Source organism: Oratosquilla oratoria, chromosome 21, assembly GCF_046742065.1.
Source record: "Oratosquilla oratoria isolate Oo_2021 chromosome 21, ASM4674206v1, whole genome shotgun sequence".
NCBI classification, from domain to species: Eukaryota; Metazoa; Arthropoda; class Malacostraca; order Stomatopoda; family Squillidae; genus Oratosquilla; species Oratosquilla oratoria.
Window position 1 is genome coordinate 24,197,347 of NC_134797.1, and position 25,087 is coordinate 24,222,433.

The 25,087-nt window shown below is 40.1% G+C and overlaps 1 protein-coding gene across 4 annotated transcripts; it reads left to right on the top strand.

Moving 5' to 3' along the window:
* Window positions 1–1,195: 1,195 nt before the first annotated feature.
* On the top strand, window positions 1,196–24,884 carry LOC143036782 (proton-coupled folate transporter-like). Of its 4 annotated transcripts, none has more exons than XM_076204517.1 (10): window positions 1,196–1,340; window positions 5,424–5,763; window positions 5,923–6,137; window positions 10,895–11,051; window positions 14,407–14,569; window positions 14,737–14,961; window positions 15,841–16,080; window positions 19,805–19,888; window positions 20,406–20,565; window positions 22,643–24,884. In XM_076204517.1, the coding sequence occupies exons 2-10, from the start codon at window positions 5,704–5,706 to the stop codon at window positions 22,794–22,796; spliced, it is 1,458 nt and encodes a 485-aa protein (XP_076060632.1). In that variant the 5' UTR covers window positions 1,196–1,340; window positions 5,424–5,703; the 3' UTR covers window positions 22,797–24,884. The 4 variants fall into 4 exon arrangements, with proteins under 4 accessions (XP_076060632.1, XP_076060635.1, XP_076060633.1 ...); XM_076204520.1 differs by having other exon boundaries at window positions 1,227–1,340; window positions 5,435–5,763; XM_076204518.1 differs by lacking the exon at window positions 1,196–1,340 and adding an exon at window positions 3,349–3,602.
* Window positions 24,885–25,087: the final 203 nt, after the last annotated feature.

Below are 25,087 nucleotides of genomic sequence, written 5' to 3' on the forward strand. Positions count from 1 at the left end.
TGCTAGTAAAGATAGTAATAATTACTACTACTACTACTAATGATCGTAATAATAGTAAATGAAATTAAACGAGATAAAATATGAAAAAACGATGAAATAATACAAATATAAACTTAGATCAATTGGGATTAGATAAGATGAACAACGAAATAATCTTTGTCGCGGTGAACTACGAAAATCTTACCCAACCACCACTAACCCCAAAGAATGTGATGTCAAATATCCACCAATTCTGGTGGGGGATTTGCGACTCCACAGCTGATAACATTTTATGAGCTTCGAGATATGACAGCGCTCCAAGCAACGAATTTTTGTGCAGTAAGATTAATTTGTAAAGTCCACTTGAGTTAACCACAATGACATTGGCCATTTCATGTATCGCTTTTGGAACGAAAGCATGACTAAGAGATTGATTGTCACGAGCAGAATGCCGAAATGAAGATATGATATCGTAGTGTAACTTGCCACGTGTTTACTCTATATATCGGGATTTTTTTTTTTTTTTTTCGGGGAATACGAGGGAAGAGAAACGCAGAATTGAAAACGCTTTTCTTGGGAGTGTAACGCTTCACTCGTCCGGTTTCGATTTGTATCATGAATTGGTGTTATGAGAAAGACGAAAGTCGAAACCAGGCCAGTGAAGTTTTGCAATACCATTATCAAAGGCATTATCAAAGTTCCGAATTTCCCTTCTCTACATAAACTGTAGATATTTCTAATTGTATCCTGACTGCCGTCAATATATTTTATTAAACTGCACATAACCCATACGGTAATGAATGGATTCCATCTCCGTTAAACTTGACATCTTGAACTATATTGCAAAGTATTCGTATACCGACAAGGTAATTTTGAATTTCTCACGGAATGATATATTCTTCATTCTCTAATTTACAATCTCTACAAGCACTTTTATATTATTACCACGGCCAAGATATTTAAACACAAAATAGTAGAAATGTTAAACCTATTTGACCAGTTTGTAACTATAGACACGACATTTCCAGGCCGTAATTACAGCACGACGGTACATTTTCAAGGGATCACTTTACATAATAAACAAAATGAATAAATGAACGAGTAAATAAATAATTTACTTGACATCAGGCATGCTTACCACGGTCCAATGAAATATGTATCGGAACAATCACTATATAATCAGAGATACGATAGTTTTTGCGGTTCGTGTATGTCTGTGTCCACAATGGTGATGCGATAAGAATGAACAATACATCAGTCGTTTAGTTCTCTCGTGTGAGTAAGGTTGGTTCCTGGAAGTGCTCAGTGGTGGGTTTTATACCCTGATAGCTTTTCGAAAAAGTTGAAGTACAGATAGTCAGGTACGTACTTTTCCCAAACATTTGGTGCGCAGTCACGGAATTTTTTTTTCAACACCACTCAGTTTTCATGATGCAAAATTAAAATTCTTTGACAACCTTTTTATGTTCAAGGAAAAGCAAAATGCCATATTGGAAAGTATATCACGTATTCAACAAAAATTATACTGATGTTATGAGAACCATGGCGTGAGTTAGAAATTTTCCTCGTGACTGTGTACACGCATAACAACCACACACACATAACAACCATACACAAATAACAACCACACCCGCACAACAACCACACGCGCACAACTAGCACACGCGCACAACAAGCACACACGCACAATTAGCACACACGCACAGCTAGCACACACGCACAAGTACACACACACACATGCACAACAAGCACACACGCACAATTAGCACACACGCACAACCAGCACACACGCACAATTAGCACACACGCACAACAAGCACACACGCACAACTAGCACACACGCACAACTAGCACACACGCACAAGCACACGCATGCACAAGCACACACGCACAATTAGCACACACGCACAAGTACACACACGCATGCACAAGCACACACGCACAATTAGCACACACGCACAACTAGCACACACGCACAACTAGCACACACGCACAACTAGCACACACGCACAACTAGCACACACGCACAAGTACACACACACGCATGCACAACAAGCACACACACACAACCAGCACATACGCACAACCAGCACACACGCACAACCAACACACACGCACAACCAACACACACGCACAACCAACACACACGCACAACAAACACACGCACAACCAGCGCACACGCACGCACAAGCACACACGCACAACAAACACACAGGCACAACTAGCACACACACAACTAGCACACACGCACAACAAGCACACACACACAACAAACACACGCACAACCAGCACACACGCACAACCAGCGCACACGCACAAGCACGCACAAGCACACACGCACAACAAACACACACACACAACTAGCACACACGCACAACTAACACACACACAACTAGCACACACGCACAACTAGCACACGCGCACTAGCACACACGCACAACTAGCACACACGCACAACTAGCGCACACGCACAACTAGCACACACGCACAATTAACACACACGCACAGCTAACACACACCCACAACTAGCACACACGTGCACACACACTCACACGTACACTCTACACGACTCGGTGGCGCGGTTGGCAGAGTCTCCGGCTGTCACTATAGCGGCTCAGGGCTGAAACAATTTCAGTATCGCTGGGCCTCGAGTCGTTACCCCAACTCTCGTGGGCGGGGAGTTGGGGTGTGTGTGCGTGTGAGGTCACAGCATTATCCAAAGATCGGTCATACGAGCTTTGAGCTCTCTTCCGGGAGGGAAATAGCTGTCGATCACGAGTCCAACACGTGATCCAAAAAGACCATCGTGAATACACACACACGCGCGCAACAAGCGCACACGCACAAGCACACACAGGTAAACAGCAGCCAATGGTACTTTAGGATTAAAGAGCTGTGTGGTCTGAACAACCAGTCATCTTTTCTCCCATGGATTTCTCAGTCACCCCCTGAACAGGCAACACAGATCAAATAATGGTCTCAAACTGCCTGGAAATAGATTTAATTTGGAAGTGGGTGAAAACAACTTTGCCAACCGTGTAGTTAATGAATGGAATAAACTTCCTGTAGAGGCAGTGCAATGTTCAAAGCTTTAAGATTCGTTTAGATAAACATTTAAGCACGATGCTGTAATGACTGCCATTTATTTTATATTATTTATTTGTTTGTTATTATTTGCCTGTTTGTTTATCATTTGCTTGATTTCCAATTATTACTTTTAGTCTGTTTGTTCATCATTTAACTACAACTATATATTATTTATTTTATTGTGGTGAAAGAGCATGAATGAATGTTGCATAGTGTGCCTGGATGGTTGGTATGGTCGTGACGTGATTGGTAACGTGTGGGTGGTGTATGAGTCAAAGCATAGCAAGGGTATGCGTGGGGGGACCCCAAGGGGAGGGGGTCCCGGCGTCGCCCGCCATACCTCACATAGCAGCAGAGTAAGCCTAGATCCAGTGTTGAACACACGTGTAAAATCCTCATGTTCGTTAGTCAGAATAAAGTGAAGAACGTGTTACACCTGCCTTACCCTGATCCGGACAATTGTAGACGTGAGCCTACAATTCATCACAGTTCATCACTCGTGACATAAATGATCACGCCTACGTGCAATAGAAAAGGTGAGTTAATGTCCATGCGTCCGTAACATTATTTATTATCATTTATATTAGTAGTAGAGCATGTGTTAGGATTGGAAATGGAGAGAGTGAGTGGTTTGAAGTAAAGGTGGGACTTCGTCAAGGATGCGTTATGTCGCCCTGGCTGTTCAACTTATACATGGATGGGGTGGTGCGAGAGGTGAATGCTAGGGTAGTGAGTCAGGGATTGGAGATGGTTAAAGAAAATGGAGAAAAGTGGGAGGTGAGCCAGCTGTTGTTTGCGGACGACACTGCGCTTGTGGCAGGGTCAGAGGAGGGATTGAGGAAGCTGGTGGCAGAGTTTGGGAGAGTATGTGATAGAAGAAAGCTAAAGATAAATGTGGGTAAAAGTAAGGTGATGAGATGTACAAGGGGTGAAAGTGGCAGTAGACTGGAAGTAAACATTAAGGGAGAGCGACTGGAGGAAGTGGATAGTTTTAGATACTTGGGTGCAAGTGTAGCAGGAAAAGGTGGAGTGAAGGTGGAGGTAGAATGTAGATTGAGAGAAGCGAGTAAATGCCTTGGTGGTTTAAAGAGTGTAATGAGAAATAGACATTTGGGAATGGATGCGAAGAGGAGACTGTATGAAGGAGTGATTGTGCCGACAGCACTGTATGGGGCAGAAACGTGGAACATAAGAGAAGAAGAGAGAAGGAGTTTGAATGTGTTTGAGATGAGGTGTCTGAGAAGTATGGTGGGGGTTACTAGGCTAGATAGAGTGAGAAATGAGGAGGTGAGGAGAACAGGGGTGAAAAAGGATTTGGGAGATAGAGTTGATGAAAGAATATTAGGATGGTTTGGACACATGGAAAGAATGAGTGAAGAAAGACTAGTAAAAGAGGTATGGAAGGCAGATGTGGAGGGAGTGAACATGAGGGGACGTCCTAGGATGAGGTGGATGGATGGGGTGAAGGGGGCTTTGGGGAAGAGGGGAATGTCTGTTGAGGAAGGAAGGGAGAGGACGGAAGACAGAGGTGAGTGGAGAATGGTTGTGTATGGATGATGTTGTGACTGCATGAGGAGGAATGGGCGGGGGGTGGGGGGTGTTGTAGTATGTGTGAGTAAATTTTGACGCAGCCCGAAGGGATTTCTCCCCGTCCTCTCCTTATATGCAAAGGGGAACGGAGAGGGGGGGTCGCCGATTAAATGAAGCGGCCTTGCTGTGGATGTACTGTGTCTTGCGACACTGCTTCTGACCCGGGGCGGTGGGCAGGGTGCAGGGATGACCCGTCATCCAGGAGGTGCTCAGATGAGAGGAAGGGTGGGAGGGGTGTGAAGTGTATTTAGGGATGAAATGGGTGGGAGTGTTTTTATGCCTTTCCCTTTTTGGCTACCTCCCTTGGAAGGGGGAAAAAGCCTTGGTATATGTATGTATGTATGTATGTATTTATATTATTATTATTTTTATTTTATTTTATCTATTTTTTATTATTAATATATATTTTTGCACCCGATCTAGTTATGGACCAAAAGGTCTCCTGTCGGCATGCTCCGCCTTTGTAATTAGTAAATTGAAACAGAAAAAGCCTGTAAGTTGATAATGGGAGGAAAAAATTATGAAGAGTCATCAGCACAAAATGAAAAGATGAACAACACATTCCAATCAGTTTTAGCTCAAGATAATGTCGAGTTGGATGCGTATACACAATAATACATTTATGCACACATAATACATACATATATATATCCATGACTACATACATACAAACATATATGTATGAAAAGAAATGAAATACCATAGTCATGTTCGTCTTTGCTCATGAACATTATGGTAATAATTGGTAACACTTTTTTTATATACAGTGAACTTTTAGGTTGACAACTTTGGAAGTGAGGGAGAACCTGAGACTGTGGAGACAGGACACCCAGGACTCTATCTAGCATCCGTCAGTTTGAGTCTTTTTGACACTGATCTTCAAGGAAGGAACGGCCTTGCATTGACAGCCATCGATCATCGAGTCCCTTGTGATCCAAATGGATAGATGAAACAACACACACACACACATTTATGTGAAAGAAGTTTGGGCGTACATACACATATATATGCACACACACCACACACATACATACACACCACACAAAGATGCCTGCCCACACCGTTGAGATCCCCACTTTTATTTACTACTTCTGCTATGGCATTTTCGTGAGTAAAGCTGTCTTTCCCAAATAATAAAAATAAATGATTATATCATAATAAAATTTATTTTATGATGGGATAGATTTTGTTAACATTCATACATTTTCTATGCAATCCTGAGAGAGAGTTCAATTCATTTTCTATCAGCTCTTTTTTCCTCTTCAGATCTTAACAGTACAGTCATTGGTTGTAGAACGGGAATGTGAACAGCAGGGTGTTGATAAGGTCATCTGCGCCAATCTGGCAAATGTTCCAGAAGAATTTCAAGAGCAAGTGAAGATAGCACAAGGCAAGAGCACGCGTTACATCACTGGATTCAACGTTGTACTAACTCTGGCATCAGTGACAAGTTCTCAGGTCTTTGGGGCCTGGATGGACAGGTAAATGAAAAGGTTCTGGAAGCACTTTACTTGCACATGGTATCATGGTTTCCAAGAAATGACATCTTCTTTCTCTCCAGATCATTGTTTCTTATTTCTATATTGGACACTTGATATTGTTCATGCATTTTTTTTTCTGTTCTAGAGACTAGGTACCAACTTCTTGGGGGTGCACCTCCGGGTAAAAGTATGGGATTGTGTACAGCTGTACATGTTGGTTAGGTATTGTGTCTTGATGCTGAAGAATGACATCTAATACTACAAGCCTATCAAAGTAAATACCATTTGAGAACAGTGTTTATTGGTAATAAGGAAAACATACCAATAAAGGCTCCATCTTTGCATGGTTTTTATTTCGAGAAACTAATACTACACTGTCTTTCACTCTCTCCAAACAGCAGCAAAGAATTTTGCTCAAGTTCTGCGAGTGACTAACAGTGACTGGACTTCCAGTAAGTGAGGTCCAGGGAACAGATTTCTTGTTTTATACATAGTTCTCATTTATACAGTACATGCATTTTTTATTTTACTTGTATTTTGAGTATGGGTACATCTTTCATATTTTTGCTCAATAGTACAACTGCATTGTGACTGAAACACTGACACTAGAAGCAATAAATGTCATAATCATTATCTAATTCATATATTGCTCTTCTAATTTTGGGGGTGTATTATATGATGCCTGTATAGTTCCACTCTCTGGATTCTTTCTATTTTCTTTATATTCTTTTTGGTACTGGGTGACCACAGGGTCGCCACATATTCTAGTCTAGGCCTTATCAGTGTGACCAATATTTTTTTAATAATTTCTTCATCCAAATATGTAAATGTCATTTTATTGATCACAGCATGTTGTAGGATTCTCCGACAATTTTGTTTATTTGTTTGTCATGGGACAAGCCGTTTGAGATAAATACACCCAAATCTTTTTCGGATCTCTCCTTCTTTACCTCCTTGGTTCCAATTTTATATTGTCCTGATATTCTGTTTTTGCTTTTTCCAAACTCCATCATGCTACACTTCCATTTCCGACTCCAGTTCCATACCTTATTCAGGTCTTCCTGCAGTGATTCACAATCCTTTTCAGTTTTAACTTTCCTTAACAGTTTGGCATCGTCTGCAAAGAAGCTCATGTAACATTTGACATCCTCATCCATGTCATTCACATAAATAGCAAACATTATTGGAGCCAATACAGATCCTTGCGGTACTCCACTGATCACCTCTTTCCAACCTGAATATTTTTCTCTGGACACTACTCTCATCTTTCTACCAATCAGGAAGTCCTCCATCCATTTTAGTCAGTTCCCTTGTATCCCTCCGATATGTTCCATATTTTTTTTATTTTTTTTTTGTGGTACTTTGTCAAAAGCTTTTTGCAAGTCCAGGAAGGCACAATCAGCCCATCCATTCCTTTCTTGCACTATGTCTAATCTTGAGTAGAAACATATTAAGTTTGTGGTACATGATCTTCCTTGTCTGTATATATATTGAGGTGTGAAGACAGAATGAGTGGTAGTGTGGTGAGTTTAAATGCCAAGAATCCGTTGAAGTTTTATTATTGACGTTTCGTCCATCTAGTACTTCTTCAGAGTGTACACATAAGACATTGATAACTTATGTGAATATATAAGTTGTCAATGTCTTATATGTGTACACTCTGAAGAAGTCCTAGTTGGAAGAAACGTCAGTAATAGCGCTTCAACGGATTCTTGGTGTTTAAACTCACCATCCTACCACTCGTGTATATACTGTATGTATATATATATATATATATATATATATATATATATATACTGTATATATATATATATATATATATGTATGTATATATATATTTATATTATATATATACTGTATTTTTGCAGAAACCACCGGGAAATTGAAAAAACAGATACCGAACGTTTTCGTCTATTTAGACATTTTCAAAGGTACATACATACATACATATACCAAGGCTTTTTCCCCCTTCCAAGGGAGGTAGCCAAAAAGGGAAAGGCATAAAAACACTCCCACCCATTTCATCCCTAAATACACTCCACACCCCTCCCACCCTTCCTCTCATCTGAGCACCTCCTGGATGACGGGTCATCCCTGCACCCTGCCCACCGCCCTGGGTCAGAAGCAGTGTCGCAGGACACAGCACATCCACAGCAAGGCCGCTTCATTTAATCGGCGACCCCCCCCTCTCCGTCCCCCTTTGCATATAAGGAGAGGACGGGGAGAAATCCCTTCGGGCTGCGTCAAAATTTACTCACACATACTACCCCACCCCCCACCCCCCCGCCCATTTCTCCTCATGCAGTCACAACATCATCCATATACAACCATTCTCCACTCACCTCTGTCTTCCGTCCTCTCCCTTCCTTCCTCAACAGACATTCCCCTCTTCCCCAAAGCCCCCTTCACCCCATCCATCCACCTCATCCTAGGACGTCCCCTCATGTTCACTCCCTCCACATCTGCCTTCCATACCTCTTTTACTAGTCTTTCTTCACTCATTCTTTCCATGTGTCCAAACCATCCTAATATTCTTTCATCAACCCTATCTCCCAAATCCTTTTTCACCCCTGTTCTCCTCCTCACCTCCTCATTTCTCACGCTATCTAGCCTAGTAACCCCCACCATACTTCTCAGACACCTCATCTCAAACACATTCAAACTCCTTCTCTCTTCTTCTCTTATGTTCCACGTTTCTGCCCCATACAGTGCTGTCGGCACAATCACTCCTTCATACAGTCTCCTCTTCGCATCCATTCCCAAATGTCTATTTCTCATTACACTCTTTAAACCACCAAGGCATTTACTCGCTTCTCTCAATCTACATTCTACCTCCACCTTCACTCCACCTTTTCCTGCTACACTTGCACCCAAGTATCTAAAACTATCCACTTCCTCCAGTCGCTCCCCCTTAATGTTCACTTCCAGTCTACTGCCACTTTCACCCCTTGTACATCTCATTTTCAAAGGTACCTTTGAAAATGTCTAAATAGACAAAAACGTTCGGTATCTGTTTTTTTTTTTCAATTTCCCGGTGGTTTCTGTAAAAATAGTTTATCACGTGTGTTTTGTGATTTCTTTGCATATACATATATATATATACAAGGTATGCTCAATAAGTAATGAGAAAATGTAAGGCGAGACATTAAATATGATTTGATCAAAATACTACTTCATGGTGAAGTACACATACATATATTCTATAAAATGACTAACTGGCAACTTTCAATATTTGTAGGTCTGAGTGCAGCAGTGAATGTGGTGGAACCAGTCTGATTCAGTTTGCCAATCTGTCAAAACTTGTCAAGATGCAGGGAAAAATGGAGCAATGTTACACCATCAAATTTTGTGTTAAACTTAAGAAAACCAAACAAGAAGGTTATGGAATGTTAAAGGAGGCCTATGAGGATGAACAGATGAGCCAAGCAAGTTTCTATCAGTGGTTTAACAGATTTTCTGAAGGAAATGAACAGGTTGAGGATGAACCCAGATCTGGAGCACTGAAAAGTGCATGCATGGAGGAAAACATTGAGGAAGTGCAAAGGTTAGTGATGCAAGACTGTCGAATATCTGTGAGGATATCTGAAGCTGTTGGTATTAGTATTGACACAGTAGAGACAGTTCTGACTGAAGATCTGAAGCTCCACATAGTCTGTGCCAAGTTTGTGCCAAAGATCCTCTCCAGCGACCAGAGGCAGTTTCGTGTGGAATGTTGCACTGATATTCTCGTGATGATTGAGGCTGATTCAGGTGTCCTGAGTAAGGTAGTGACTTGCGACGAGAGTTGGGTGTTCACCTACGACCCTGAGAGCAAACGTCAGAGTGCTCAGTGGAAGCACATGACCTCCCCCAGACCCAAAAAGGCAAAGATGAGCAGGTTGCAAGAAAAGGCCATGGTCATTCCTTTCTTTGACTCACAGGGGCTCATTCACGTTGAATGGGTTCCTCAGGGTCAAACTATCAATAAGGAATATTACCTTACTGTTCTGAAAAGGTTGAAGGAGAAGAGGCCTCAGCAGTGGAGTGGTTGGTGGTGGTTCCACCAGCACAATGCCCCATGCCATAAGTCAACGCTGGTGACCACCTGGATGGCTGACAGGGGAATGAAAGTAGTACAACACCCACCCTACAGCCCTGACCTAGCCCCTTGTGACTTCTTTCTGTTCCCACACATGAAAGACACCCTCAGGGGAACCAGATTCCAGTCAACAGAGGAACTGAAAGAGGCATCGTAAAGTTACCTGAAGGGACTACTGAAAAAGGACTTTGAGGAGGTCTTCCAGGATTGGAAGAGACACATGCAGAAATGTGTAAATGCAAGAGGCAATTATTTTGAAGGAGACCAGGTTTTGTAAGCTTATGAAAATAGTGTCTCTCCTGACATTTTCTCATTACTTATTGATCATAGTGGTGTGTGTGTGTATATATAAGGAAGATCTGCGTGTATATATAAGAAAGATCTGCTACCTACCTTTACGAATATATGTATATAATATATATAATGTATATATGTAATATATAATTTTTTGTCACGCATATGACTTCCCCTTAACGTAAAGTTTATATTTTATCATTATGATGAAGTTAAGATATTATAAAAAATAAAAAAAATGGAGATTAGATTTATTGAATTTCAAGTCAAGCCTTCGTTTGCCATGGTGGACCTGACCTACTTCTGCGAGCCAGACATTCCCCTCCCGTTGCCGCAGATGAAAAGTCCCCTCTAGATTGACTTCCATCATTGTTACTGACTTCAGGTACTCTCGAAAACTCCTCCTCCTGTTTGGGATAGTCGCACAACTGTTAACGGTTATATTGGTGGCCTGCTTCGCAGCGTTCCCAAGTCTTCCCATGGAAGTTGCCTTTCTAATTGCTGGTTTCTATGGATTCCTTGGAGCAGTTGTGTTGTTTAAGGTAAGATTCAAATTTGATGTATATTTTCTGCCTTTTCATAAGGATCTAAGTATCCATCTCTGGACAACTGTCATTTTCCAACATAATATTTTCACTGGCTTAATTTTTTTTCACAAAATATAAACCAGATTTCATGATCCATTATTTACAATTTTGAGCTCTACAGCAGATATGTATTTAAAAAGATTTCTTAAAACCATTTTGATTTTAGGTTGTTTTATTTCTAATAACATTTTGTTATATAATAATAATAATAATGATAATAATAATAATAATACATACATATATATACCAAAGGCTTTTCCCCCCTACATGGGGGGTAGCCAAAAAGAAAAAGGCATAGAAACCACTCCCACCCATTCCATTTCCTATATATTCCACTCCCCTCCACCCTCCTCCCTCCCTCTTATCTTGGCACCTCCTGGATGACGGGTCATCCCTGCATCCTGTCCACTGCCCTGGGTCAGAAGCAGTGTCGCAAGACACAGCGCATCCACAGCAAGGCCGCTTCATAAATTCGGCGACCCCCCCTCTCCGTCCCCTCATGCAGAAAAGGAGAAGACAGGGAGAAATCCCTTCGGGCTGCGTCAATTTTCTTCTCACACATACCTCACCACCCCCCACCCACTCCCCCTCATGCATCATAGCATCATCTATACACAACCCCTCTCCATTCACCCCTATCTTCTGTCCTCTCCCGTCCTTCCTCCACAGACATTCCTCTCTTTTGTAATGCCCCTTTCACCCCATCCATCCATCTCATCCTAGGACGCCCCCTCTTATTCACTCCTTCCACCTCTCCCTTCCATACTTCTTTTACTATTCTTTCTTCACTCATTCTTTCCATGTGTCCAAACCATCGTAATACCCTTTCATCAATCCTATCTCCCAGTTCCCTTTCCACCCCTGTTCTCCTCCTCACCTCCTCATTTCTTACTTTATCTAGCCTAGTAACCCCTATCATACTTCTCAGACATTTCATCTCAAACACATTCAAACTCCTTCTCTCTTCCTCTCTCATGTTCCATGTTTCTGCCCCGTACAATGCTGTTGGTACAATCACTCCTTCATATAACCTCCTCTTAGCATCCATTCCCAGATGTCTATTTCTCATTACACTTTTCAATCCACCGAGGCATTTACTTGCTTTTCTCAATCTACATTCTACCTCCACCCTCACTCCTCCCTTTCCTGCCACATTCACACCCAAATATCTAAAACTATCCACTTCCTCCAGTCTTTCACCCTTAATGCTCACCTCCAGCCTGCTATCACTCTCTCCCCTTGTACATCTCATCACCTTACTTTTGCCCACATTTATCTTCAGCTTCTTTCTTTCACACACCTTCTCAAACTCTGTCAATAACTTCCTCAATCCCTTCTCTGATCCTGCTACAAGCGTGTCGTCAGCAAACAACAGCTGGCTCACCTCCCACTTTTCTCCATTTTCTTTAATGATCTCCAATCCCTGACCCACTACCCTTGCATTCACCTCTCGCACCACCCCATCCATGTAAAAATTGAACAGCCAGGGTGACATAACACATCCCTGACAAAGACCCACTTTTACTCAAACCATTCACTCTCTCCATTTCTAATCCTAACACAAGCTCTACTACTCTCGTAAAAACTCTTGACTGCTCTTAACAGCTTTCCTCCTGTCCCATATATCTGCAGTACCTCCCAAAGTGCCTTCCTATCTACCCTGTCATAAGCCTTTTCCAGATCCATAAAAGCCAAAAAAAAAACATCCTTACCTTTTCCTATAGCTTTCTCACATATCTGTCTTACCACAAAGATCTGATCTACACAACCCCTACCTGTCCTAAACCCGCACTGTTCCTCACCAATTACTCCCTCTATTCCTCTCCTAATCCTCTCAATCAAGACCCTCCCATACGCCTTCCCAACTACACTCAACAAGCTGATCCCTCTGAAACTACTACACTCACACTTGTCCCCCTTTCCCTTGTAAAGCGGAACTATACAGGCATTCCTCCAGTCCTCTGGCACTCTACCCTCTCTCAAACATTAAACAACTTCACCAGCCAGTCCACCATCACTGTACCTCCTTTCTTCAGACATTCTGCATGGCATCCATCCAGACCAGGTGCCTTACCTGCTCTCATCATCTTAACAGCTGCTTTCACTTCATCCTTCCTTATTTCTCCTCCATTTTCCTCACTCATCACTCTCATTATTATCATCACCATCATCACCACCATTACCATCACCACCACCACCATTACCATCATCATCACATTATCATTTTTTTAAATAATAATAATAATAATAATAACTGATTATAATAATAATAATAATAGATTTATTTGGCAATGAATCAATATACATGAAGTGCAGATAATGAAAAGAACACATAGTTCGAAATAACAATTACAATTGCCGAGGATAACACAAAAAAAGCATGTAAGCTCATTTTCACTGTGGTTCTCATTAGACTTCTACACTAAGTTACACAGGCAACATACATAGGGTTTAGGGGACCAGAGACAGTCATGAGTAATACCAATCAGTACACACATGACACACACACATTATTATAGATTTGCTAATACTGTACTACTAAAATGTTCATAACGCGTAGGATATTGAGAACAAAACTTGAGCACCATCACAATAAGGAATATTGCATTATGCATCAGGAACAACAAAATATTGCTAAAAGGTACCAAAATAGTATGAGCGAGTACCATATCAGAGTAGTACCATTAATGATAAACTAAGAGTAAATATCAAGGTAGCAGGCCATCAACAATATCAACATGTAGTGAATGCTACATGGCAGCTTGGGTCACCTATAACTCCAGGACGGAGAGGGTCTATTCCGTTACTCATTTTTGTTGTTTACTGTAGATGGAATGGGCATGTGATACTCTTTGTTATGCTTTTGTTATTGACATAGATCTCGTTTGTGTAGACGTATCAGGCAATATCCTTCGAGTATGGGACGAGTTGAGCTTTGATCTTTGAATGATGAAGGTAGGGAGGAAGGGTCACAAATGAATAAAAAGAAAAGGAAAAGAAGAAAGTAAGAGAGGGAAAAGAGGACATGTATAGATAGATTGAATAGATAAATAACAAATTGCATCAGGCAATTTTATTTAGCACATAGTGTGTCCTTGCACTGATGAGGCAAATCAGTCTCTGTCAATTTTCTCATTAAAGTAGTACTTTGAATTAGTTTTGCATTGACTAGTACCAGATGTTTTTATTCAAATGATAGGTGTAACTGTCCCAGAAATACGTTCCTATCTTCACAAATAGTCTTCAGTATTTAATAATACATTCTTCCTCTGTACCAGCACCTTTACATCCACCATTTTTTCATCTACAGTCAACCATCTACAGCTACATGTTGAGCGTTGTTCCAGTGGAGAAGCGAACACTTCGACTGGGCGTGCTGGAGGCTATGGTCTACCTTGGGGCAGCTCTGGGTCTGATTTGTGTCAACCTTGTGATTTCATATCTCACGACAGACAAGACATGGATCCTGACAGGTACAACATGCCTCCTAACCATCATCTGCAGTCATCTCACAATTTTCCTCTCTCGTCTTTTTTTTTTTTCAGCCTTAGTTTCTCTTCCATCTCTCCTGTTTTCTTCCTTCACCCTTTTACATCTCTACTTTTTTTCAGTCATCAATATTCTGTTCTTCATCTTTCAGGAATTGCCTGCCTTGTCGCTCTGAATGCCATCATCTCTGTCATCTTCGTCAAAGACTACAGCATCAACTGTCAGACCGACGAGAACTCCCACAAGGGCCTGTGCAGGGCTTTCATTGACAAATTCACAGCCTCCATCAGTGCCACCTTCAGGAAGCGTGAGGGGCTCAGGGGTTTCATCATCACCGTTGTCATCCTCGACTTCCTATCATCGTTTATCATACCCTGTGAGTTGCTTCTCTACTTCCTCCTTCAGCCACCTCCAGCTCCTCCAGTTTTTGATCTTAGACTTAACTTACCCTTCTGGATATTGTTGACAACAATTATCATTCCTGCAACCCATTGATATTTTTACATTTTGTTTTGGCTAATTCAGGATTATTTTTATTCAGCTGACGGGTCGACTTCGGTTATTTTTGGTCTTCCCTTCAAGTTCACTACATTCACCTCTGTCTTCCACTTTCGATTACTAGTCTTTCTTCACTCATTGTTTCCATATACCTGAGTCTGCCCCATGATCTGAATGAAATCATCTGACAATACACATACTATGTTACAAAGGATTACAAAAGCAGAGCATGCCAACAGGAGACCTTTTGGTCCATATCTAGGTCATATGAAGAAAAAAAAAAAAAAAAAGAATAAATAAAAACTATAATAATGTAAATAACAAATAAAATACATAAATAAATGCATATGTATATTTAAATAATAAACAAACAGGTAAATATTAAATAATGATAAATTGATATATAGGTAACTAATAATAAATGAGAATCAAACAGACAAATGATAACAAAACAAAAACAAATAATATAAAATAAATGATAATCATTACAGCATCTTGCTTAGTTGTTTATCTAAATGATTCTTAAAGCTTCGAACTAAACTACATTGCACTGCCTCTGCAGGAAGTTTATGCCATTCATTAACTATGTTGTGGTCCTACGACATCTGGAAACCCAGCAGCAGTCCAGGATCATCACAATCTCTTAGTTCAAGTTCCGTGACAGGTCAAAGGAATGAGTGCCAACCTCCAAGTGTCAGTCCCCTCACACCTGAGTACATCCCACACCATCAAACCTCCTCTGCTTATCCAATTCCAGGTGATGTTGACATAAGCATTGTATATGTGCAGTCTTCTGTCCACTGTTCGTTTGATCGTTTCCTCGAGATCTACACCGTCAAGAGTCTACTGGAGGGTGCCTCTCTGGTAGTGGTTCTCCCGCTCCTGAGGCGGTTTGTCAACTGTCGGAACACTACCCTGGGTGTCCTTGGTGCCCTTTCAAGAGCTGGATACTTCATCATCATCGGTATCATCAGCAAATGTTCTCTTGTATATTGGGGTGAGTAGCCAGTGATAACTGGTATTATAGTAATATTGCTATTGATGATATCAACAATGATGATGTTAATAAGTGACGATAGTAATAATTGACAGTAATGATGATAATGAAAGTAAGGGTAATAGGAATGATAGGATAATGGCAATTATGAAGCTAATAATAGTAATGTTAATAGTATCAATAGTGATAATTGTAACCAACAATCATGGCAATGGCAATGATAATGGTAATAATAGGAATTATACTGGTAAAAGGAATGGTTATGAGAAAGGCAATGGTAATAATAATTACAACAATGATACTAAACATGACAGTGAAAATGATGATAGTAATAATGATGATAATAGTAATGCATCCATACATCTATCCAGGGGTTCCCTCCCACCCCACCTCAATACAAAGGAGGTAGCCAAAATCAAAAAACATAAATCCACTCCCACCCATTTCATCTCCACCTCCTCCACTCTCACTACCCCTCCCTCTTTTCTTGGCTCCTCCTGGATGATGGGTCATCCCTACATCTCGCCCATTGCCCTGGGTCAGAAGCAATACAGCAAGCCACTGCACATCCACAGCAAGGGCACTTCATTTAATCAGCAACCTCCCCACTCTCCATCCCCCATGCAGAAAAAGAGAAGACAGGGATAAATCCCTTCAGGCTGCCTCAAAATAGCATTCATACATAACCACTCCCTAACCCTCTCCCTATCCACCACCCACTCCCTTCCATGCATCACAGTATCATCCATATAAAACCATTCTCCATTCACCCCAATCTTACGTCTTCCTCCTTCCTTCCTCAACAGACATCCCCCAATTTCTCAGCGCCCCTTTTACCCCCATCCATTCATCTTATCCTCGGTCGTCCCCTCCTGGTCACTCTATCCACCTCTGCCTTCCACACTTCTTTTACTAATCTTTCTTCATTCTCTCCGTGTGTCCAAACCATCCCCATACTCTTTCATCAACCCTATCTCTCAACTCCTTTTCCACCATCACTCTCCTCTTCACCTCGTTTCTCACTCCATCTAGCTTAGTAACACCTACTATAATTCTCAGACATTTCATCTCAAAAATATTTAAACTCTTCCTGTCTTAAGTTCCATGTTTCTGCCCCATACAGTACTGTTGGCACAATCACCCCTTCATACAATCTCCTCTTAGTATCCATTCCCATATGTCTATTTCTCATTACACTTTAATCCCCCAAGACATTTACTGCATTCTACCTCCACTCCTCCCTTTCCTGCCACATTCATCCTAAGTATCTAAAGCTATCCACTTCCTCCAGCCTCTGTCCCATATTACTCACTTCTAATTTGCTACCATCCTCTCCCCTTGTACATCTCATCACCTTACATTTACCTTCAACTTCCTCCTTTTGCACACCTTCCCAAACTCAGTCACTAACTCCCTTAATCCCTCCTCTGATCCTGCCACAAGCAGTGTTGTCAGCAAACAACAACTGGCTTCTCTCCTATTTTCTCCATTTTCTTTAACCATCTCCAATCCCCTGCCCATTACCCATGCATTTATCCTCCACACCACCCCATCCACACACACATTAAACAGCCATGGCAACATGACACATCCTTGGCAAAGTCCTACCTTTACTTCAAAACACTCGCTCTCTCCCTTTCTAATTCTAACACAGGCTCTCGTAAAAACTCTTGACCGTTGTTAACAGTTTTCCTCCTATACCATATATATGCAGAACCACCCACAGTTACTTCCTGTCTACCCAATCATAACCCTTTTCCAAATCCAAAAGCTCCACCCAAAAAAAAATAAATATATATATATCCTTACCCATTGCTAAAGCTCTCTCACTTATGTCTTATCACAAAAATCTTTGACACCAATCCTTTTCTTTCTTGCACCTCTCAAGCCACAACAAATACTTGTACATAAAACTAAAGTGTGTGTGTATATATATATATATATATATATACACACATATACATATACACACTCAACCCTCGATTTAGCAGACCTCGAATTTGTGGACTTTCGATTTAGTGGACAAAAAAAGTGTGTCTGGTAGTACCAGTCAAATACTGGACAAAGTCCATAAAATGAAAAATTGTCCAATGGAGAACCATGTATTGTACTTATGTAAATAGCAGCAACTAGATTTAAGGTAAGAAATGGTTCAATTTCTTCTTTATATGTAGTGTACATCAATATACATACGTACTGTAGCTTTTTATTACATATTTAATACATATGTGCATGCCGAAACCTAACGGACAATTTTCTACATAATGGACTTATGTCCGGTATCCAGCATTGGTAACGTACGGACCTGATTTTCAAATAACGGACTTTTGCAAATAACGGACAAGGGTCTGCACGCATTTGTCCATTAAATCAAGGGTTAAGTGTATACATACATATACCAAGGCTTTTTCCCCCTTCCAAGGGAGGTAGCCAAAAAGGGAAAGGCATAAAAACACTCCCACCCATTTCATCCCCAAATACACTCCACACCCCTCCCATCCTTCCTCTCATCTGAGCACCTCCTGGATGACGGGTCATCCCTGCACCCCGCCCACCGCCCTGGGTCAGAAGCAGTGTCGCAAGACACAGTACAATGAAAAGGAAAAGGAGAAGGAGTACGAAAAGAAGCTGAAGGAGGAGTGGGAGGAAGTAAAGGATAGAGCAGAGATGGGTGTGGAGGAGGAATGGGGATGGTTCAAGGAGGGAGTCTTAAAGTGTGCAAGGATGGTGTGTGGAACAAGAAGGACAGGGGGAAATAGAAGAAAGGGTTAAGTGTATATATACATATATATACATACGATTTGGATGATGGAGAACATAAACACAGTTCTACGTGAACAAAACGTTAGTGTTTTTAGGGTTCCATGCCTTCCCCTGTGCTTATGTTCTCCATCATCCAAATCACTTGTCTAAATTACTCAGTATATATATATATATATATATATATACAGGTAAACGTCGACTTACGATGGCATTAGGTTTCGATAGAGCCATCGTAAGACGATTTCATCGTAAGTCAATCCCCAATTTGTGTATCACTGTTCCGTGGTCACTGTACCTAGCCTACCTGTATATTAACCACCAGAGATACTGAATATAGCCTATTAAACATGTACAGTAGTTTATTTAATTATTTTTATCCTTTTTACCATATTCAAACACTATAATATGTATTTTTTTATATACATGTATGTATTATCATCCTGACGTACGTATATATGCCAGCCGTACGACGTGTCGTAATAATACTCGCATCATAAAATATAGTCACCGCTTATATCGATCGTTCTCTCTTTCACCCGCGAATTTTGAAAACCACAGAGAATGGGATTCAGGGCACATTTGAGAAAATGTAAACACAGGGGCGACTACAATAAATATAATCAAGACGCCGATATGGCAGCGTCGCGAATCCACTTGCTCCTCATGACGCCTACGTGTGCGGCACCGTATGGAAGGGGTTAAATATATCATATCGTCGTCGTCGTCATCGTAAAGTCGAAAAATCGTAAGTCGACGTTTACCTGTATATATACATATATATGTATATATATACACATATCACTGTCCTCTCATTTCCCAATAGACCTATCCCCCTCCTACAAACACCTATTCCGTGAGCGCAGCTTACCCTCCTTCCGCTTTTACTTCTTACTCTTTTCCTCCTCGCCCTCTCATCTATATTTAGGGAAAATACTAATAAGTTACTGTTCTTTAATTTCAGCCCTCCTGCTAGGCCCCTTCGGACAATATCTGTTTGTTGTTCACCGTGCTGTGGTGTCTCGTCTTGTAGAAGAAAATGAACAAGGTATTAATAAATGTTGTTTCTTTGTGGTAGTCACTCACTAGCTCCTCAGGCTTCATATCGAAATGTTGATGATGCGTTCTATTTATTCTTGATTTTTTATGTCCATGGTAAAAGATATAGAAAATTATATGGATATATACATTTTTACTTGGATAGAATTTCTCTCGACCAGTGGATGAGTATGCCACCGAGTTGATTTCCATCTCATACATATATCTTATGTTGTTCAACCCTAATTTTGTTTTAGCAATATGATTAATATAAAACTAATTGCACTATTTGTATGGAATATAAAAATGCATTCAAAATTATTAATGAGTAAATGTCCTATTCTGTTAGTATTGTTTGACATTAAAGTTCTTGATAATTGGAACCCCAAGTTATTTTTTCTTTATAGAATAAAATCAGTAGATCATTTTTGAAAACTTTTTTTTAGCTGGTAATATCACAGAGCCCTTCCACTACACCCTCAGCACCCTACACTCTTCCACCAGTAACTCTATATTCCTTTGAACAGGTCGTCTCATGACTTTTATGGCAACGGTGGAACAGTTAGGAATCATGTTAGGCTCCCTCTTCTTTGGCAATGTGTACCCATTGACTGTGAACATGGATATGCCTGGCCTACTTTTTGTCATTGCTGGAGTTCTGGCTCTGGTCCCCGGAGTTGTGTATGGGTATGTATATAGCACTAGAATGTTTGTATTTACCTAGTTGTATTTTATGGGACTGGAGCTATGCTCATGTTAACTCATTTTTGTATCTCTCTACATCTAGTTTGCTTTTGAATTTGTGTATATTTCTGGCATTAATCGTTTCACTGTTCAGTTTGTTCCAGACGTCAATTGCCCTGTGTGGGAAAATGTTCTTTTTCAGGTCTCTTCTGTAACTGTCTTTCTTTAGTTTCTTTGCGTGTCCTCTTGTTTCTCTTTTGTATGAGATTTTTTGCGGGGCTGGCACCCACCCGGACCACAATTTTGTGGCAGTCTGGAACAGTTTATACATAAACTCAAGAGGTGGTGTCCACATTATGCCACTGTGTGAGTGCTGGTACTTGGAGGAGATCAGGAAGAGAAGCCATCGCTTGACTGTAGATAGTACCAGTGGGAGTGTGTGCCTTTAGGAAAACGAGGGTTATCACGGAGGGGGAGATGGTGAGGTGCCGTGCCACTCCTGAGATGAGTGACGGGCTGAAACTTCAGTGAAGAATAGCAGTAATATTGCACTCTTAAGAGGTAGTGGTGCAGGGTTTGTTGTACTGCAACCCCACAAAGTTTGCAATGTTCATGATTGTTTTCATGGGATCTTGGATCCATTTATAATGAATTTATGGCATGTACTTTCTCATTTCCTTTATCTTTCCATTTTGTCTGTCTCCTGGTCATTTTCATGGTATTTTGCTGTCTTCATATTAGTTTCTTTGTGTATGTATGTGCATACACTTGTATTTACCTAGTTGTATTCTACAGGAAGGGGAGCTATGCTCATGGTGTCCTGTCTTTATCTTGCAAAATCTAGTTTGTTCTTAAATTACTGTATGGTGTTTACACACACTAATGTTTCATCCAATTTGTTCCAGACATCTGCCACTCTGTGTAGAAAACTTTTTTTTTCCAAATCTCCTCTATAACTTTTTTTTTAGTTTCTTTTTATGTCCCCTTGTTTTTCTTTTATCCCAATTTAATAAATGGCCAACAGATCACTTCTTTCTCTTATTTGTTCCAGGGTTGGTAATTCCAGTTTAGACAATCTTTGCTTATATGTCAATTTTGAAAGTGTTGGGGCCATCTTTGTCATTGCTCTTTGGATTCTTTCTATTCTCCTTATATTCTTTCTTGTACTGGGTGTCCATAGTGTCGCTGAATACTCCAGTCTTGGTCTTATCTAGTATTTTTTTTTTAGAGGTCGATTCTTTTCTTTTCAATGTGTGTATGTTTGTATGTGCAATGCTCAAAAATTTATCTCTAAAATTATCAAATCTCTGTCTCTCATTATCATAATTAGATTTGAATTCATATATTATTCCAACTTGAGCTCTATCACCTTCTAAGCTATTCCAAGCATTTATGCATCTGTATGGAAAGCTGTATTTCTTCATGCCCTTAATCACTTTATCCTCATAACCTAAAACCCTTCCTTATTGTGATAGTACTCAATTTTGGTCTCAATATCCTGTGTGTTTCAAACATTTTAGTAATATTAGAAAAACTATAACTATGTCTATGTGTCATATTTGTACTGACTAGTATTACTCATGACTGTCTCTGGTCTCCTCAACCCCCTATGTATGTTGTCTGTGTAGATTAGTATAGAATAACAATCTAATGAGGACCACAATGGAAATAAGTGTACATGCTTTTTTGTGTTATCCTCGGCAGTTGCAATTATTATTTCAAACTAAGTGTTCTTGTCATTATCTGCACTTCATGTGTACTGATTCTTTGCCAAATAAATTATTAATATTATTATTATTAAGAGCTCTCTTCTGCCAATGCAGATCTGAACACTGTAATCAAATTATCAGTCTTCAATCTTTCAATATTGGTAGAACCAATAACTATCTTTCTTATATTTTTCACTCTGTGTGGGGATCTTTGGAGGGATTAGGGTTTCTATGAGTTCTCTCATTATCTTTATTCATATACTGACAAGCCACCTTAATATTCTGCAGAAATTCATATGTCTGTGTGTGTGTATGTGCACATATGTAAAGCAGGTATACAATATTTATTCTCTCCCCTTTCTGTATTCCAGAGTGTTCCATTTCATTTTACCATTTGACAAAACTCCAAGTGACAGAGTAAAGAAGGATGATGAGGAAGTGCGGGAGGAGATCAGTAAATTTGCTACAAGACATCAACAAGATGAAGAAAGGAAGCCTCTTCTTCGAAGTCCTTTTGACCCTTGACTGCAAAGATTCATCAAAGAGATGGTCTTGCAACCCAGAGAATATGTGTAAATACTTGAACTTACATGTACTCATGGCTTACTGGGTGGCAAGTCCAAACTTTCTTCTGGGCTGTGAATTCAAAATCAGAAGAGTTCATATATATAAAAGCCTCCCACAAAAATGACAATAATGTGTGAATAGATTTAAGAAGCTGTGGAGTGGTACGGGGAGAGGGGACATTGGAAAAGATCATTCCCCTAACAATTGTTTCCAGGTGTCCTCAACACTCGCACCTCGGAATTCTTACCGAATTAGCTTTGACTCACTGCCCTCCACTTTTCCACCTAAGGAGAATTGACAGGGCCACACCGTACCCCAGTGGATACCATGTCGAACTCATGAACAGATGTTTGTGAATTCAATTCCCGGGACATGCTGCAGGTTTCCTGCATTGGTTCTTGGGTTCTTGACAGCACTGGCCAGGCAGGGAGATAACCCAGACATCAGCCTAAGAAACCCAGCGGCTTGCCAAAACTGACAGGGCTTGCCCTACCAGGGGTTTCTCACTTCCCACTTTGTAGGAGTGGGATAGTGAAAGAATTGACAACTGTCGTCCGTTTACTTCATCTTCCTGCCAGTCCGTGAGAGGCCAAGACATTCACCGATACAATGCGAACAATATACAGACATTTCTTCATATGGAACAAGAACTATTGCCAGCTGCGTGATTTCAGTCAAAATCAAGGCAGTGTCCTATGATATCTGTGGACCATGAATGGACAGATTTATCCTTTCCCCCTTCCAGGGAATTACTAGACATGCCAGTCTCACAGAACAAGTGTCAGTGTTACCAAGAGGTTTCTAGAAGCTTCTTAAGTTGACTTAGTCAATGTTAGATAGGAGATGTCATGTCCAAATTGAGGTTTGATGAGAAAACTGAAGCTTAGAGGGAAAGATCAATGGCCTTTCTTTTGAAACCACAGCATCTGTGAGGAGGTGTTGGCTTGCATTTCAATATTTGCCAGAGTTGGTTAAAAAACAAATGAATATATTATTAAATATATGAACAAATGTATAAATGAATAAAAACAAATAAACAAAGGATTGATTTATTAACAAACAAATGGGGAAAAAATCACCCACTGAATACAAGTATTTGTGACATTTTTCCCATATTTTCTGAGGATTTATTGCATTCTAAATTAAATAATTTTCATCTGTAAGGTTATGCATATCAGTTTACTGGCCTTTTTAGTTATGTACTACATACATTCTTTTACTTCAAACAATATTTTGTAAAATTTACCAAATATCTACAGACGTTTTATCATCACCTTTTCCATAAATGTACGGTGTATTTTCTTTGCCAAAATAGTTTTTACATACTGTTTCCATATCACTTAAAAAAAAAGTTTTGCATTTCAAATCAATGTACAGTATTTTCATATGTAAAAATATTCACATTTTCCCTCCTCTGTTATTCATAATTTCTTATAGTACACATTTGACTTCAAATGATAAATTGTAATTCCTTAAGTCCTCTAGTGTGTGTGTATTTACCAAGTTGTATTTTACGGGAAGGGGAGCTATGTTTGTGGTGTCCCGTCTTCATATCTCATTTTATCTAGACTTTTTAAATTTGTGTATCATTTTGGCACACACCACATTTTCATCTAACTTGTTCCAAACGTCTATTACCCTGTGGGGAAAGCTGTTCTTTTTCAGGTCTCTTCTATAATTGTCTTTCTTGATTTTCTTTCTGTGTCCTCTTGTATCTCTACTATCCCATTTTATTAGATCCTCTTTTCTCCTATCCCACTTTAGTAAGTCATCTTTATCAAGGACTGCCATCCCTTTCATTATTCTGTAGATGGTTAGGTTTCCTCTTTCTCTTCTTTGTTCCAGAGTTGGTCAAGTTTGTCCAATCTTTGTTCGTATGTCAATTTGGAGAGTGTTGGTGCCATCTTTGTCATTGGTCTTTGAATTCTTTCTAACTTTGTTCTTTTTAGTACTAAGTGTCCATAGTGTCAAAGCATATTCCAATTTTGGTCTTATCAATGTAACAAATATTTTCTTTACCATTTCTTCATCCATGTAATCAAAGGTTTTCATTGGTCTTAATAAATTCAAAGTTTCTGCAACTAATTTGTTGATACGTTTGTCTGTATTTACCTAGATGTATTTTACGGGACGGGGAGTTATGCTCATGGTGTCCCGTCTTCATATCTCATTTTATCTAGACTGTTTTTAAATTCGTGTATTGTTTTTGCACATACCACATTCTCATCTAACTTGTTCCAAATGTCTAT